Below are 17,307 nucleotides of genomic sequence, written 5' to 3' on the forward strand. Positions count from 1 at the left end.
CTGTTTATTCTTTATCCCTCAGAGTTGTAGTCCTCAAAAGTCTTTGGGTTAATTCAAAGGTGTTTGTCAGGCGGCAACGGGAGTTTCTTGGTTTTTCTTTGAAGGGATTTTGCTTCTCATTCCAGCTTATTCAGCTCTGACAGGATAGAGGGGAATGGAAGGATTTATATTCCTTGCAGATAGCTGGTCACTAGCATCCTTTTAAGGATGATGCAAAGGGATGCGGTGGCTAAGACGCTAAGCTTGTTGATCAGAAGGTTGGCAGTTCAGCGGTTCAAATCCCTAGTGCCACATAACAGGGTGAGCTCCCGTTACTTGTCCCAGCTTCTGCCATCCTAGCAGTTCAAAAGCACGTAAAAAACGAAAAAGAGGGACCACCTTTGGTGGGAAGATAACAGCGTTCCGTGCGCCTTTGGCATTGAGTCATGCCGGCCACAGGACCATGGAGACGTCTTCGGACAACGCTGGCCCTTCGGCTTTGAAACGGAGATGAGCACCGCCCCCTAGAGTCAGGAACTACTAGCACATATGTGCGAGGGGAACTTTTACCTTTACCTTTAAGGATGATGCCAGAATGAAAAGATACTGAACCAGAGGCACCACTCACTATCTTTATGTATTATTATTTATTGGTTCAATTTATATGCTGCCCTTCTCTGGAGACTCAGGACGGCTTACAATGCGTTAAGCAATAGCCTTTATACTTTTTGTATATACCTGCTTAGTAGGGCTTTTGCCCCTCCCCCTCTACACAAACTTGGCTTATTGCCCCCACAATCCGGGTCCTCATTTTACCTACCTCGGAAGGATGGAAGGCTGAGTCAACCTTGAGCCTGGTGAGATTTGAACTTGCAGTAATTGCAGGCAGCTAGCAGCTAAGTGCTACTTAATAGCACTTTAGTCTGCTGCTCCACCAAGGATCTTAATCTTAATGGGGCTTTGTTTTGCATTACCACAGTAGAACCTCATCAATTATGCTTTGTGGAGTACAGTTTTAATTTTTGATAAAGGGTAAATACCGATTATAGCTCATACAAACAAAAGCTCTTTGTGGAGGTTCACCTTGTCTAAAAAAATGGGAAAGAGCCCTAACAGCAAAAAGTTTTAAAAACCCAGAGTATGCCTTTCACTGTTATTCTCTCTTTAGCAGCAGTGTCAAAAACTTTAGCACTGTGTGTTTGTGATGCTCTTCATAAATTTGGAATGCAGAAAGACAAGAGGGCATTGCGTTTTAAAGATACAGAAGCCCTTAGCAAGGAGCTCGGTCTTTGCTCCTACAAAACTTCTTTTTTCTCACCCTTCCCGAGGCCGTGAATCTAATGATGGGAATATTAGAAAATGCAATCCAGTCCCTTACATCATTTTACAAACGCACCTAACAAAAAGATTGTAAATCTTGCTATTTGTGGGTGAATTTCTCCCCCCTCCCAGGTCCCTTTAAATAAAATGTTGGCCGTTTGCATTTGAAGGCTGTTGCGTGTTTTATGCTTTATAAAATAAACCCTATTTGCGTTGCTCGGGAGAAACAAGATTCCGAACGAAACTGGCACTTTAATTGCAAGAATAATTTCATTGCAAGAATAACAAGAAATCCGATAAGAGATCAGGGCTTGTTAGGAGAAGATTAAAGGTTAATTTCAAAGTTGGACTTCAACCACTTTCCTTTTATTAAAAAAAATCTCTTATTAAAATCGAGGGGAAGAGAAAATCATTGTAACCCCCCAAAAAATTTCTGCGGATTCCTGAAATCTGCCCGCCGACCTCAGGGGATGATCTTGTCGTGAGACGATAACCGCAGAATCGCGTTTGGTGGGGTTTTTTTTTATTGTTGGTTTGTTTCTCGTGCGCCGCCCTCCCGCTCTTTTTCCTCCCGTCGGGTGTTTTTCGCTCCTGGCTTTTGTTCGCCCGCTTTCCTTTCTCCACCCCTCACCCCTCCCTTCGACTCAGGGAAAGATGCGGGCGCCGCGGAGCTTCACTCGCCTCCGCGCGCATGCTCCCTCAAAGGAAAAAAGGTGGGGGGCTGAGAAAAGCAACCCAGGGGACGACGCGCCTGGGTGACGTGTTCCGGCGGCGGCTGTTCGCGAGGACGGCGTAGGGGGGGAGAAAGAGGGAGGGGGGGAATGAGGGAGCGCGCGCGGGCGAGAGAGAAGGCCGCGCGCGCTCCCGCCCGCCTGCCGTTTCCTAGCCCGAGCCTGTGATTGGTGCAGGCCTCGGATCTGGCGGACCTCGAATGCCAGGCCCCGAAAACTGGCAGCCGAGGCGGCCGAGCGTCCTCCGGCCTCCACCCCCGCTCGGGCCCGAGCCCGCCCGGCGAAGGTGAGGAGGTGGGGGGGAGAAATGGGGGCGGCCCATCCGCCGGTCGCGGCGAGGCGAGGATCCTGAGGAAGCGCCACAGAGAGACGGAAAGGCGAGACGTCGGCGGGAGGGACGGGCGGGCGCCAGGCCGCTTTAGGCCCCGGCCCAGGCCGCGCCCCGAGGCCTACTCCAGGCCTCAATGGCGGCCGGCTCTTTTCTCTTCTTCCAAGAACGGGATTCTTTTTTACCTCAGCTCGGGCGCCGCTCGGCCCCCTCCCCGGCGGCCCGCAGAGGGGTTTAGGGGCGCCTCCGCAGCAGCCTTGCCCGGCCCCGGCTTCAGAGCGGGCCAGAAAATGGCGGCGCGTAAAATGGCGGCCGACATCGGCCGCAGCCATTCTCCTGCCCCCCCCCTCAAAAACGATCGCCGGCGCCTTCCCCAATGTCGCCGCCTCCGAAAAGCCCATCCCCCTCCTTTACGCCCCCCCTCCGTTCCCACCCCCTTTGCGACCCCCCCTCCCCTTTTCCTCCAGACAGGCGAGGGCGGCAAGCCGCAGCGGGAGAAAGACCCGCCCGGGCCTCCTCCCCTCAGCGCCTCAGCTGCCTCCAAAGAAGCCAGGAGGGGGAGCCGAGACGGCGCCGTCACTACCACCACCGCCGCCGCCGCTTCCCGGGGAAGCGCCCGTCTGGCTCCCGCCCCCCGCGCGCTGCTTTCTTGCCCGCCTGCTTTCCCTCCCTTTCTCTCTCTCTCTCTCTCTTTCCCTCAGCCGCGCCACAACCGCCCCGGGGAAGGATGGGTACAACAACCCCACCCCTTTTTTGCCCGACTTCGGGCTGCAAAGCGCCGCGCTTTTTTTTTTTTTTTTTGTTTGCTCATCACGGGCGCTGATTGGAAGAGGAGTTGGCGGCGTGGAGCGCGCGCTCGCCCGCGCGGCTCCTCTCGCTCCCTCCCTCCCTCGCTCTCTCGCGCGCGGGGTAGTAAGAGCGTTGAGGGCGCGTGCGCGCACACAAGGGGAGGGGGAGGAATCACGGGGCCCCGCATGACGCAGGCGCGGTCCCGAACGTTCTCTTTGTATCGGGAGCTCCCTCCCTCCCTTCCAAAGGAGCCGCAGCCCGTTTCTTTCTCGCATCTCAACCCCCCCCCAGTGCAGATGCCAGCCAGATGTTCGGCGCCTGGGCTTGTTCTATGAGTTTGCAGTGGCTCTTCTCCCGGGGTTCCTCAACTGCTGCTTTTTCAGAGGGGGAAAAAACCCTGAAACCAGCCCCAGCATGACTTAAGGCTTCTCCGAGAGCCCCGTTTTTGAATGCGAAAGACCAATTGTGCATGTGTTGTGCAGTGACAATAAAGATGATTATTATTATTAGATGATTAGATAAAGATGATCATTATTAAGATCATCGCTTCCCCAATCCGGGGAGCCCAAAGGTGCTTTTTTTTCCCCCAAGAGGCAACTGTGGACTTTCTGATTTTTATTTTTATTTTATTTTTGAAGACGTTTCGCTTCTCATCCAAGAAGCTTCTTCACTTCTAACTGAAGAACTGGAGTTAGAACTGAAGGAGCTTCTTGGTTGAGAAGCGAAACTTTTCAAAGGGGGAAACCCTCCCCCCAAAGTCCAGTAACCTTTTTTTGGGTGGGGGGGGGAAATCCCACCTTTGGGATAACTGATCTGGATGATTGAGAATCTCCCTAGCCTAGACCAATAAAGATGATAATAAAGATGATTATTATTAAGATCATCGTTTCCCCAATCCGGGGCACCCAAAGGTGCTTTTTTTTCCCCCAAGAGGCAACTGTGGACTTTCTGATTTTTATTTTTATTTTATTTTTGAAGACGTTTTGCTTCTCATCCAAGAAGCTTCTTCACTTCTAACTGAAGAACTGGAGTTAGAACTGAAGGAGCTTCTTGGTTGAGAAGCGAAACTTTTCAAGGGAGGGGAAAAAAAACCCCCAAAGTCTAGTAACCTTTTTTTGGAGGGGGGGAAACCCATCTTTGGGACATCTGTGATCTGGATGATTGAGAATCTCCCTAGACTAATAAAGATGACAATAAAGATTATTATTATTAAGATCATCGTTTCCTCAATCCGGGGCACCTAAAGGTGCTTTTTTCCCCAAGAGGCAACTATGGACTTTCTGATTTTATTTATTTATTTTTTTTGGAAGACGTTTCTCTTCTCATCCAAAAAGCTTCTTCAGCTCTGGACTGGATGGTAGGCTCAGTGACTTCCAAAAATACAAATGACCAGCTGTCTGCAAGGAGTATAAATCCTTTTCATTCCCCCACCATCCAGTCAGAGCTGAAGAAGCTTCTTGGATGAGAAGTGAAACGTCTTCAAAGAAAACCCAGAAAGACCACAGTTGAGGGAAAAAAAGCATCTTTGGGACAACTGTGACCTGGTTGACGGGAGAATCTCCATAGTGAATCCAGTTTTTCTAGCCCTCCACTGGAAGGGAAGGAGGAAGTGTTTGGAATCTGCTTGGAAAGGGCAAAGCATCAAGTTAAGATGACAGTTGCAAGGAAGGCAGATTCCCTGGTCCCAGTTCCCCTGGCAGGGAGTGTCTAGGGCAGGGATCTCCAACCTTGGCAACTTTACGACTTGTGGACTTCAACTCCCAGAATTCCTCAGCCAGCACATGCTGGCTGAGGAATTCTGGGAGTTGAAGTCCACAAGTCATAAAGTTGCAAAGATTGGAGACCCCTGGTCTAGGAAGGTTCTGAATCATCCAGATCACAGTTGTCCCAAAGGTGGGTTCCCCCCCCCCCAAAAAAGTTAACTGGACTTTGGGGGGAGGGGTTGCCCCCTCCTTTGAAAAGTTTCGCTTCTCAACCAAGAAGCTCCTTCAGTTCTAACTCCAGTTCTTCAGTTAGAAGTGAAGAAGCTTCTTGGATGAGAAGCGAAACATTTTTTTCGAAGGAGAAAAAAAAAATAGAAAAATAACTTTATTGTCACTTCGAACGTACACTAATCGGCATACATTAAAATGAATTTTTGTTGCATGCAGCTCTCAAAGGGTCACCATGACAAAATAAATAAATACAAAATTTTGTGTATACCCACATATATGACACAGGAAGAAAAAAAAAGAGAAAGAGAAAGAAAAAGAATGAAAAGAGAAAGTACAGCACCTTTGGGATCGCCCCCCCAAGGGGAAAAAATTCCTTAATGGAGGACACATTGAGTGGATTACACTGGGAGTGTAATTGACAGGCAGGGGTGTATTGAGTTAAATTGTTTCACTTATTTTTCAGGATGTGTTCTGATGTATTTACACTTCATTAAAACATTTGGAGCAATGGTATAGAGTGCAGTGCTGTTAATCAGGAGTGGGAAAAGAGGCCCTGAGCGGCAATTCCATGCTGACCAGACCCGACTTTGGGCCAATTGTTGGCAGCCTTACCTAGTTACCTAGTTTAGGTCTCCTGCGTGAGCAGGGAGTTGGACTAGATGACCTCCAAAGTCCCTTCCAACTCTGTTACAGTTCCCCCCATTTTTAAAAAATTCTGCGATAAGACCTCAGAAAATAGTCACAGATGCAACAGTCCTTTCTAAAGTTCAGAGCTCTTAACTGTGGGGATGCTGTCTCACCCAGTTAGGCACTTCCTAAGCTTTCTAGAAACTTGTCCTTCCTTTCAGTTAATTATTTGCCATTACAGAATTTTAATATCTTGATGTAGGGGGAAATTTTGTCTATTTTGGCTGTGAACATCACTTGCAAATGTAGATCCCTAACTAGATTTTTATGTATATTCAGTCAAGATCTAAACTAAAATGAGTCCCCATGCATTTGTGTTCCAAAGAAAACATCGCAAGAATGCTTGCTTTGATCTGATAAACAATCCAGTCCTCCAAAATCTCACTCCTATTGGTGCAGTGCTGTACTCTTCTGTGCTATCTTAGAGTCACAGAACTAACAGTCCACAGTTTTGCAGTTAACCGTAAACATGCATTGGAAGATTTGGGAGGAAATTAGTATGTACAGCAAGATAGAATATAAGCAGATTTATTATATGTTACAGCTTAAAGCTGTTTATGTAAAATCGGATGCATACCAAAGTTTTACATCTCAGATAAGATTTAGTCGGTTTAAGGTACCAGGTTAAAAACTGGGAGGTGGTGAGTTCTAGTCCCTCCTTAGCCATGAAACCCGACTGGGTGGCCTTGGACCAGAAACTCTCCCAGCTCAAATCACCTCACAGAGTTGTTATAGTGGGGAAAATAGGAGGAGGAAGGTATGTTTGATGTGTTCACTGCCTTGAGTTTTTGTATAATTATTGTAAAAATAATAAAGGCAAATACAAATTAATAAAAAAGATGAAAGCTTGAATTGATTGTAGGGAGATTTGCGCTGCACCTTTTCTTCAAGACTGTTTCTTAGAAATTGGCTTCATTCAAGCATGCTTGAATTTTTAACAGACTTTTGATGATCCCAACTATAAATATGAATATTGCAAACTTTATCTTAAGAATTTTAATTATGACTTGTCTTTATATACTATGAAAATTCTGATGTCTGTTAGATTGTAATTTTAAATTGGGCAAAATGGCGGGTCATAGGGCAACCATTTTTGAATCAACATGCCTCAAATGGGCTAGTTTACAGAATGCATCCAAATTCAGGAACTATGACTCCTATGGAATTAAAAATTGCCAAAGTTATGGCCGCTTCAGTGCTGCCATGCTGCTATGTTTGTTGCGGTTAGCTGTGGTCATGTGATCATCACTAACAACGCTTCTTGTTAGCTTCCTAGAAGGGAAGTCAATGGGGAAGCCAGTAGGAAGTTGGAAGTTGCTCCTGCCTTTTTACCACCAGTAGTCACTCTGTTGGGATGCGGTAGCTCAGTGGCTAAGATGCTGAGCTTGTTGATCAAAAGGTCGGCAGTTCAGTGGTTCGAATCCCTAGCACCGCGTAATGGGGTGAGCTCCCGTTACTTGTCCCAGCTTCTGCAAACCTAGCAATTTGAAAGCACGTAAAAAATGCAAGTAGGAAAAATAGGGACCACCTTGGTGGGAAGGTAACAGCGTTCTGTGCGCCTTTGGCGTTTAGTCATGTGCACACTCTTCTGCGCAAGCGTTTTGATGACATCAGGGTCGGTGGGCGGAGCCTCCCTCCGGTTTTACTACTGGTTCTATAGAACCAGTGCGAACCAGGGGCAACCCACCACTGCTTTGGTTGTTATGTTCTGAAAAAAAAAAACCCAGAATTTTGGGTTAAATTTTCAATGTGAATAACAGTTATATAAAAAATCTTTTAACATATAGAAATGTCACTTGCTTTAGGCTTCAATCTTACGTTAACTGGAAGTAAGCCCCTTTATTTTTAGGATTTAATTATAAATCATTTTACAACATATTAATACATGTCTTGAATGAATTAATTGCCTAATTTGCAAATAAGTTAATTTAAATAGTAGCCGGATCTACTGTCATATCCTTTAATTGTCCTGCTAATTTTCACTTCTGATTTAGACTTTTGGTAACTATGGAGAACATAGCATTCCTGCAATGTGTTTACATTACATTTGCACAGAACGAGACAATTTAATAAAGACATTTCATGTGGTGTTAGTACAAATAGTAATTTCTATATAATTCCCTTTTCAGTTTGTGAATGAGCCTCAATGATTATGGATCCAGGTGGTGGAAGTCTTGGTTTGCAGACACAGGAATCCAAAATGCCTCACACAATGATTATGCAGGATTTTGGTAAAAAAACCATACTATACTCACACAAAATTATTATTATCAGCTAAAGTATTTGCTTATCAGGTGCATTGTATTTGTAAATGAATAAACTGCAGCATGGATGCCAAAATTGGTATGGGGGGGTATGAATTTGGTTTATCTTTGGACAGGCCAATGGGGCTGATTTCCTGCTGCCTCTCCAAGGTTGTACTCTGGTTAGCTGCATGCTTTAGTCACTTACAAAGAAAAATATGTTTGGGTGTGGAGCAGGGGTGGGTTCTACTTGATCGTCTATAATGATGTCCGGGAGGGTGGGCGGGGCCTCCTGCTGGTTTTACTACCGATTCGTAAGAACTGGATCGAACCGGGAGCAACCCACCATTGGAGGGTGTATAGTGCCCACTAATGAAATCGTTCTTCTGAATTTGATAATAAGGTGACCAAATAGTTTAAATAATACCATTATATTAAATTTCTGAAATCAGGTAAATTGGAATACACTTGGCAATAGAAGGCAGTTAACCTTCTAGCTGAGCCGTGGTGGCGCAGTGGTTAAAATGTAGTCCTGTAGGCTACTTCTGCTGACTGCTGGCTGCCTGCAATTTGGCAGTTCAAATCTCACCAGGCTCAAGGTTGACTCATCCTTCCGTCCTTCCGAGGTGGGTAAAATGAGCCAGTTTGTTGGGGGCAATATGCTGATTCTGTAAACCACTTAGAGAGGGCTGTAAAGCACTGTAAAGTGGTACATAAGTCTAAGTGCTAACACAAATATTTAAAATGCTCAGTCTAGCCTGCAGATCTGGTATTTCCTAGTAGCCTCATTGACTCCCAACAATTATTGTAATGTTTTCATCCAGCTGCAGAATTCCGTTACTACATCTTTTAAAGTTGATAATAAATATATTGGAAAAGATGGAGAGTATTTTGGATGCATGTACAGTATTCATTAGCTCCTTAGGAATATGTAATGATTCAATCTTGAAAACAAGTATTAATATGCTTCCTCGTACATTATTGTTTCCTAGTGGCTGGAATGGCTGGTACCGCTCATATCGATGGAGATCACATTGTGGTGTCAGTCCCTGAAGCTGTACTGGTTTCAGACGTTGTCACAGATGATGGGATCACCCTTGATCATGGCTTGGCAGCTGAAGTTGTCCAAGGACCTGATATCATAACTGAAACTGACGTTGTGACAGAAGGTGTGATAGTCCCCGAATCTGTCCTGGAAACAGATGTTGCTATTGAAGAAGCATTAGATACCAGTGATCACGTTTTAACTTCCGATTTAATCACTGAAACTGTTAGAGTGCCTGATCAAGTTTTCGTGGCTGATCTTGTTACGGGTCCTGATGGACACTTGGAACATGTGGTGCAAGATTCGGTATCGGGACCTGATTCCCCCACAATGGTATCCGAAGAAGTTCTTGTGACGAATTCAGATACCGAAACTGTGATTCAAGCAGCCGGCACCGTTCCTGGATCCACAGTTACCATCAAGACTGAGGATGATGATGATAGCAAGAGCACATCTGAAGACTATTTAATGATATCTTGTAAGTGAAGTAAAGGTATATATATAAAATTATCTACTCAGACTAGAAGTGACTTAACCATGAGAGATGTAATTGTGTAGAATTGCGTCTGGTTGTTTGGTTTCGTATGAAGGAAGACATTGTAAATGAGTTAACAGAAACTAGCTGGTGAAAGAAATGAAGAGGAAATTGGGAATGTTTAGGCTTAAACAATTCTAAGCTTGCATATATTGTCTCAGCTGAGGATAATGGGTGTAACTCGTCCTAGGACTGATTGCTTGTATCAGTTTCCACTGGAATTTCTTTTTTTCAATCCTTAACTATAGTTTACAAATACGTTAAGCTTGTAGTATTACAAAACCAAAAACTATAGTTGAAAGTTGGCTACAAAAGTTAACTGTGGTTGACATTAAAATAGCTAAATAAGTTTCATGCTAAAAAGGGAAGAATGATGTCATGGAGGCCAGATGAAAAAAGAGCCATTAAATCTCTTTACCTTGGTTAAAATCAACAGAGAAATTATTTCCATATTTCTTAAAATGGTTAAATATGATCTACAAACAAAAATATTTCTATATTAAAGAATGAAAATTGTGATTAATTTGAGGACTATTCCAGCAAAATATTTCATTCTACTTATTCAGTCAACCAGCCCTACGTGTTTAATCGTTTTGTATTTTATAGAAATAGCTATTTTACATATTAAATAGAAATTACTTTTCTCCTAAAAGTGAAGTGTTGTAAATAGTAAATTTGTCATACTGATGAAGATTTGCTTTTCACTTCAGTCAAAAGAGTTCGTGGTAAGGACATATAATATTCTTCATACCCATGAAAGAGTGAAAGCTTTGTACAGTTGCCTCATGACTAATCTGGTTGCTTTTGAAGTAAAGAGAATTATTTTTCCAAATAAAATAAACGTTTTTGAAAAGAAAGGTCCATGTTTAAAAGGTTACATTTTAAAAACTTTTTACCCAAAGGTTCGGACTGAGAGATCCTGGGAATCCCTTCCAGCTCTGCTATTTTGCAATTTTATGATCTAGGACCGTGATGGTGAACCTATGGCATATGTGCCACAGGTGGCACGTGGAGCCATATCTTTGGGCACGTGAGCGTTGCCCTAGCTCAGCTCCAGTGTGCATGCACGCGCCAGCCAACTGATTTTCGGGCCTTCCAGGCCCACCGGAAGTCCGGAAACGGGTTGTTTCTGGCCTACAGAGGGCCTCCGGGGGGTAGGGAAGGCCGTTTTCGCCCTCCCCAGGCTCCAAGAAAGCCTCTGGAGCCTGGGGAGGGCGAAAAACGGGCCTTCCGGTCCCAATGGAAGTTGGGAAACGGGCCTTTTTTGCCCTCTCCAGGCTCCAAGAAAGCCTCTGGAGCCTGGGGAGGGTGAAAAACAGGCCTACCGGGCCCACAGGGCCATCAGGTACCAAAAGTGGTTGTAGTGCAGGGAGGGTTCATGCGCGCATGCATGGGGGGGGCAGGGTGCATTGAATTATGGATGTAGGCACGCGTGCGTGCGACCCGCCCCCCCCTGCTCCCCCCGCTTTTGGCACGCGACAGCAAAAAGGTTAGCCATCACTGATCTAGGATTTATAGTGACCGATGGCAAGAATTCAGGAAAAATAGAGATTTAGTGTGTGAGGGGGGGAACAAGTCACACAAAACATAAAACACCCTCCTTTGTTTTTGTTTTTCAGGTTTGCGATGTTCAGACACCCACAATGGATTGCTAGCTTTTGAGCCATAGGATGATACTGCATGCACATGCTGGTGATCCTATACCCACTACAGAGCCACCCTGGAGCTGTCCTTTAGGGAGAAGGTAATATTCCACTGCCACCTCCTTTTAAGAATCTGTTACAGTACAGTATAGCAGGGGTGGGCAACTTTTTCTCGGCAATGAGTCATTTCCCCTCCTTCCCTAACCGGCTGGTCTTGCCTTGCACCCAATTGGATCCCACCGCCTTCAATCATGTCAGTAGCACAGTTGGGGGCAAGGTGGCGGAGTATTTTGCTACCAGTCCAGGGCACAAGAGTTAACAAAGCGGCTTTCGGCCACTCTACATTGCGGCTCAGAAATGGGCCATAAAAATGAGCGGTTGCACCACATTTGACACGTTGGCCAAAAGTTACTCACCCCTGCAATACAGCATTGCATAGTCTGCTACAACTATTAAGTAAAATCCTATTCTGTTCCCTTTTGAGAACGCAATTAGGAAAGTCAGATTTTTTAAAAAATAAAATAAAATAAAATTGCACAGCTGTAAATTTTGGCATGTAATCTCATGGTTTTATGGTGGGTGTGATATCACCAGCATAGTGCATGCTGAGACACCACGTGAATGGGGAGCTGGCAATCCACAGTGAATCTGAACATCTCATACCTGGAAACAGCTGACAAAGGTAAGTTAGAGGTGGTTAAGACTTCCTTATAATTTTTTTCTGTCAATGGATATTCCTTACTATTTCTGCAGGAAATTATTCCTTACAATCGCCTGGGTAATCTTAATAATACATCATTAATAATCAAAGGAAATAATTGGAGTATTTAAAAATTTATGTTCAAGTTTATGTATAGTCAGAAAATAATCATCTGGAATTATAATTTGGTTAAGAACGAAAGTGAAGTTATTTTTTTTTTTAACTTGTCCTATAGGTTTACAATTCTTATGTTGAAGTCTGTAAACCACTTTTTGTGTTTTCTTTAATAGAAAGTTGTTAAATCAAGGTTGGGAAATGCATTGATGTATATATGAGTTATGGGTCTAGCTTGTATGCATTTAATTCTGGAATCCTTTGAATAAATGGTGCATAATGTTGATAAGAAATAAATAAATACGAATAAAACATGCAGTTAACTTATGTTTAACAGATATCAACCTAGAGGTTAAAGATACAGTGCATTACAATATTCATATATTAAAGAATTACTGACACATGCAATATGTTTCTAATGATTTACAACCATTTTTATTTGCAGCTTCTCCCCCAGTACTATAGCATTTATTCCAATATATTTTTCCTACATTTCCCTGTGACCTATGGGTTATATGCATAGTTTATAAAAAGTAAGCTTTCAGCAGTGATCACATGGGGTGAATCTAGGAAGTATATTTCCTTCCGTGTTTTATCTGTACTTATTAGAAAAATGGATCATAGCTAAAATCAAATTGAAATCATTGCATTTTGATAGATTGCCTTAGCATTATGTTCCTGCTGTATTGAGAACTTTCAATATTAAAGAATTTTATTTACCAAATATTGTTTAGTGCAAAACACACCTGAAGACTTGAAGTGTTATGTTATCCATTGCAATACTTCTGCTGGTGCCTTTTAGGCATGACACTAATTATATTTTACCGATAAGCTTTGGAAAAATGTGTTTTAGGAGGTAAGATTTTCTTCATATATTAAGTACTGCAGTTTATACTACTAATGTATGTTATAGCTGCAGTTTTTATTTTAGTTGGGAATCATTAGCGTCTTTATTAACATAAGGATTATTCCTTCTAATAAGCCAAAATTTAAAACTAGGGTTTATAATTAGTGTATGGAACTTGACTTGCAGGAATAATGGTAAGTGGGAACTTAAATGGAGTTGCAATGTTAATTTTTCCCATTCTTTTCAGTTTAATTAATTTGGTAAATAAAAGACTTTGAGGACTTTATTTTAGTATTTTACAGTCATTGGCATATTTTACAAATATCAAAAAGATATTTGTTATTTTTATGAATGGAACTAAAGCAGTGACTATGAAATTGTACAATTGGTTTATTATTATTCAAGCAGGATATATAGAAAAATCAATCTAAAATCTTGGAAGAAGGAAACGATCACAATACAATAGAGAAATCACTTCCATTACCTTCCATTACCTTCATAGGTTTATGTGTATTATTTTTCCTTCTCGTTTTTTAAAATACATCTTCATGAATCCTTTTTATTAGGGCCAGCAGCATTTGCACATCCCTATCCAATGTTGCATACATTTGTTGCAACTTTCCAAATGTTTCTAGGCACTCTCTTATTTTTAAAAGAAAATAAATCAAAATGTAACATTTCAAAGGCAAGAAGTTACTCCCTAAAAAAAAAGAGTCCTTTGTAGCAATCCTTTCTTAAATATTTTGGATGTTTACAAAGAATTGCTTGAAACTTCACAATGGAATTTGGTGTGTGTCTTCCCGCTTTCCTGAGTATGAATGTGAATTAGAGAAGATCTTTAAGCACGCACGCACGCACGCACACACGCACACACACACACCAAAAGTCAGTGAGAGCCAAGCGTTCGGAAATAGAGAAGTATTTGAAAGCTCCCCTTTTCTGTGCTAGCAACATAAATCCTTCCGTCTGTCTGCACATACCGACACATCCCAAAAGCAAATCACTGCTCCAACTCGTGAATTAGCTCTCTTACTAAAATAACGGGTTTGTTTTCTGTATATAAATCTACCTACCAGTCCAGCATTTCCCTATAATCTCAGTATGCAACCTCTTTGTGCTCTTAATGCTGTCTATCTGCAAAGAGATGATAGATAGATAGATAGATAGATAGATAGATAGATAGATAGATAGATAGATAAGGTAGGTAGGTAGGTAGGTAGGTAGGTAGGTAGGTAGGTAGGAAGGAAGGAAGGAAGGAAGGAAGGAAGGAAGGAAGGAAGGAAGGAAGAAGAAAAAAGATAGTTGGCCTTTGTGAGATAGCTTTTTGCAAATTCAGATATGGAGATTGCTTGGGCCAAATGACTTGAATTTTATTAGCTTTTTGTTTTTCTAAAATTCATTAAGAAACACCAGCAACACCAAGTTCAGTCATATAAGTTTAATTTTGCCATGGTTAACAGTAGCAATACTGATAACTCTTTTTAAAAAGTGAAGTGATTAGCTTTTTTATTTCTATTCAGTTCTATTTTCAGTAGCTCCAGCATTGTTCTGACCAGTTCACAGCCTTCTGAAACACCAGTTCATCAGTGGCACCCAAAACTGCAGCAGTTTTAGCAGGTATCATTAAATGGCATCTAGCACAGGCAATAACGGGCACATATAAAGCAAAAATGCACTGTTATAGTCGTGTAAAATTGGTATAAAAGCAAGAAATTACATTTGATCTTTGCTTGCTCCCTTGAAAGAACTAACACCTATAAAAGAGCTCAGCATCCAGCTGACTGTTGCATGGAAGCACAACCTTAAAACAATTTATTTCCTCCAGCTTCCAGCAAAGTAAATTTCCTTAAGATAAATCACGTGAGTCTTGTAGTATTGTTAATGGTGATAAAAGGCACCATTAACAACTATTCTTGACTATGGTCATAGAAGAGTCTAAAATAATCAAAAAGTAAAGACTAGGCCCAAAGCATGCTTTCTTTGTCCAATATAACACATTCTCCCCCTCCCAAGAATTTACTTTCCTTCAGTTTTATTTCTGGATCATTTTGAAACAAGATATCCTATTGGGAATTGATTAACATGCTTTAACTGAGAAAGAACTCCGTCCATAAATTAAAATTAGTGTGATATAAACTTAACTCTGATTAAGGGGCAGGGAAGGGTTTTCATGCAAGGAAGAAATGTGGAAGAGATTGGGTAAATTTATTGCTTTCTGATTCCCCCCACCCCACCCCCGTGAAAATAGGCATGTAATCAATTCATTCACAGTTTCACTATTCTACATCAGTCATAATTTCATCTTGTAGAGTACCACCTTATGGAAAGGAAGGGATGTCTCTGAATAAATGCTAACTAACACTTTATTGAAAATATTGAAGGTCTTTCAAAGATCAAACCAAGATGATTTTCCTTTTTTTTAAAACAAAATGACAACATGGGTATCCCTCACTTCTTATACATTCTAAAATGCAAAATAGACCAATTAAATACAAAATACCCATGCAATGCAAAATGCCTATGTCTTATTTAATTGCTTAATCAGACATTGTGATATTAATGATATATTTCTACAGCACACTTAACTGATTCTTTCCAGTGGTGAAATTAATTATTTTGATTTACTAAAATAATAAATTATCAAGTTACAGTGGATATACTTACACCATGTACAATCTTCAGAAATTAAACAAGTGTGGAGTGATTGGTGTACATGCCAGCATCTAATGCAGCCAGGTTGTTATTTGAATAAATGAGCTAAGATTCTCAGAACATGTTGTTTTGCTTCACATTCTGCTTCAAACTTAACTTCGGTTCTTATTTTTCTTCTCTTTCTTTTCTTTTTTTTAGTGGATGATGTTGGGGAAAAATTAGACCACATTGGAAATACCCCTCTAAAAATCAGCACTGAGGTTTCACATGGTGACGTATCTAAAGATGATGGGTTTGGCTCTGAAGTTATTAAAGTTTACATATTTAAAGCCGAAGCTGAGGATGACGTTGAAATAGGTACGTTTCTTAAACTTAGGTTCACAAATCAGTCCATAAATATTAAATAAAATCTTGTCTGCCAATTTTCATAAACCAAATCGTTCTTTGTAATGATTCCAATGTAATTAAAGTTTCCATCAAACTAGTTTAAAGGAGGCAGACATTAAATCAAACTAAAAGCTGGCCCGTAGATTTCAAATCATATTAAATGACCTGTTCTCTGCCACAAATCTTCCTCTAAAGCAGGGGTGTCAAACTCAACTTCATTGAGAACCATGTCAAGGTTTGACCTGGGGGGGGGGGTGGCCCGGGGTGGCCATGGTCAGCTCAACGTCACTTCTGTCGGGGGCGCCTGTGGAGACTTGAGCACTGTTCCAGTGAAAATAGGCTCCCATTTCGGCTGTGATGGCCTCCTGCAACCCTCTGCCAGCGAAAATGGATTTCGGTGGGGCCACATGCAGCCCTCTCAAGTTCCGTTTTCGCTGGCAGAGGCACTCCGGGCCAGTTGTTCATTGTTTCCAGGGCAGGCCCCGCGGGCCAGATCTAAGCACCCCAGAAGCTGGATCCGGTCCCCGGGCCTTGAGTTTTGACACCCCTGTTCTAGAGGCTTAGAGTCTTCCCAAGTCTTGGACGGCTATCTTTATTTTTTCCCTCCTGCCATGTGTTTAAAGTTGTCATACTCTTACAGTTTTAAGATCATCATGTTGTATTTATCTGTTGCCCCTAAAAATGTGTTGATTTCTGTTACACCCCAACCACAGAAGAAAAATAGCCAACTTTTACTGTTCTTGTTCAAATTCTACCATGTGAATATTATTTTTTTCTGTTCAAGGGGGAACAGAGATTGTAACAGAGAGTGACTTTCATAATGGACACTCTGTCGCTGGAGTTCTAGAGCAAGGCAGTGTTGGCAGAGTCCAGCGAGAGAAGATGGTTTATATGGCGGTTAAGGATTCCTCCCAAGAGGATGAGGATATTAGTAAGGACAACTATTTTTGTGTGGTATTATTAAGTAAATAATTTTGTAATTTCTAGAACCGTGATGGCGAACCTATGGCTCACGTGCCCGCAGAGAGCTCTCTCTGCGGCGTCGCGAGCCGTCGCCCAGCTCAGTTTCACTGTGCGTGTGCGCGCCTCCTGCCAGCCAGTTGTTTTTTGGGATATGCGGAGGGCGGGACGTGTGCAGGAGATGTGCGCGCATGCACAGGGGGGGGGGTCGTGCGCCCATGCACAGGGGCGGGGCGGAGCACAGGGGGTGCGGTGTGCCCCCCCAGCCCATTTTTGGACCCAGGAGGCTGCAGGAAGGCCTGCTAGGCCCAAACGGGGTGTGGGTGGGTGTGGCCTGCACTCCCCATGGCCCGTTTTTGGGCCCAGGAGGCTGCAGGGAGGCCTGCTAGGCCAAAAATGGGGAGCTGGGGGGT

General features: G+C 42.8%; 1 protein-coding gene across 1 annotated transcript in view; it reads left to right on the forward strand.

The window, feature by feature from the left end:
- Window positions 1-2,000: 2,000 nt before the first annotated feature.
- The window catches only part of ZNF711 (ZFX family zinc finger ZNF711), a 29,697-nt gene continuing 14,390 nt past the window's right edge, over window positions 2,001-17,307 (forward strand). The window contains exons 1-5 of the mRNA XM_034424026.3: window positions 2,001-2,316; window positions 7,898-7,999; window positions 9,004-9,534; window positions 15,746-15,904; window positions 16,719-16,865. Coding sequence (XP_034279917.1) covers window positions 7,915-7,999; window positions 9,004-9,534; window positions 15,746-15,904; window positions 16,719-16,865 — 922 coding nt within the window. The 5' untranslated portion in view covers window positions 2,001-2,316; window positions 7,898-7,914. The remainder of the gene's footprint in view (window positions 2,317-7,897; window positions 8,000-9,003; window positions 9,535-15,745; window positions 15,905-16,718; window positions 16,866-17,307) is intronic.

The sequence above is a fragment of the Pantherophis guttatus genome, chromosome 12 (assembly GCF_059756535.1).
Source record: "Pantherophis guttatus breed Tessera chromosome 12, ASM5975653v1, whole genome shotgun sequence".
NCBI classification, from domain to species: Eukaryota; Metazoa; Chordata; class Lepidosauria; order Squamata; family Colubridae; genus Pantherophis; species Pantherophis guttatus.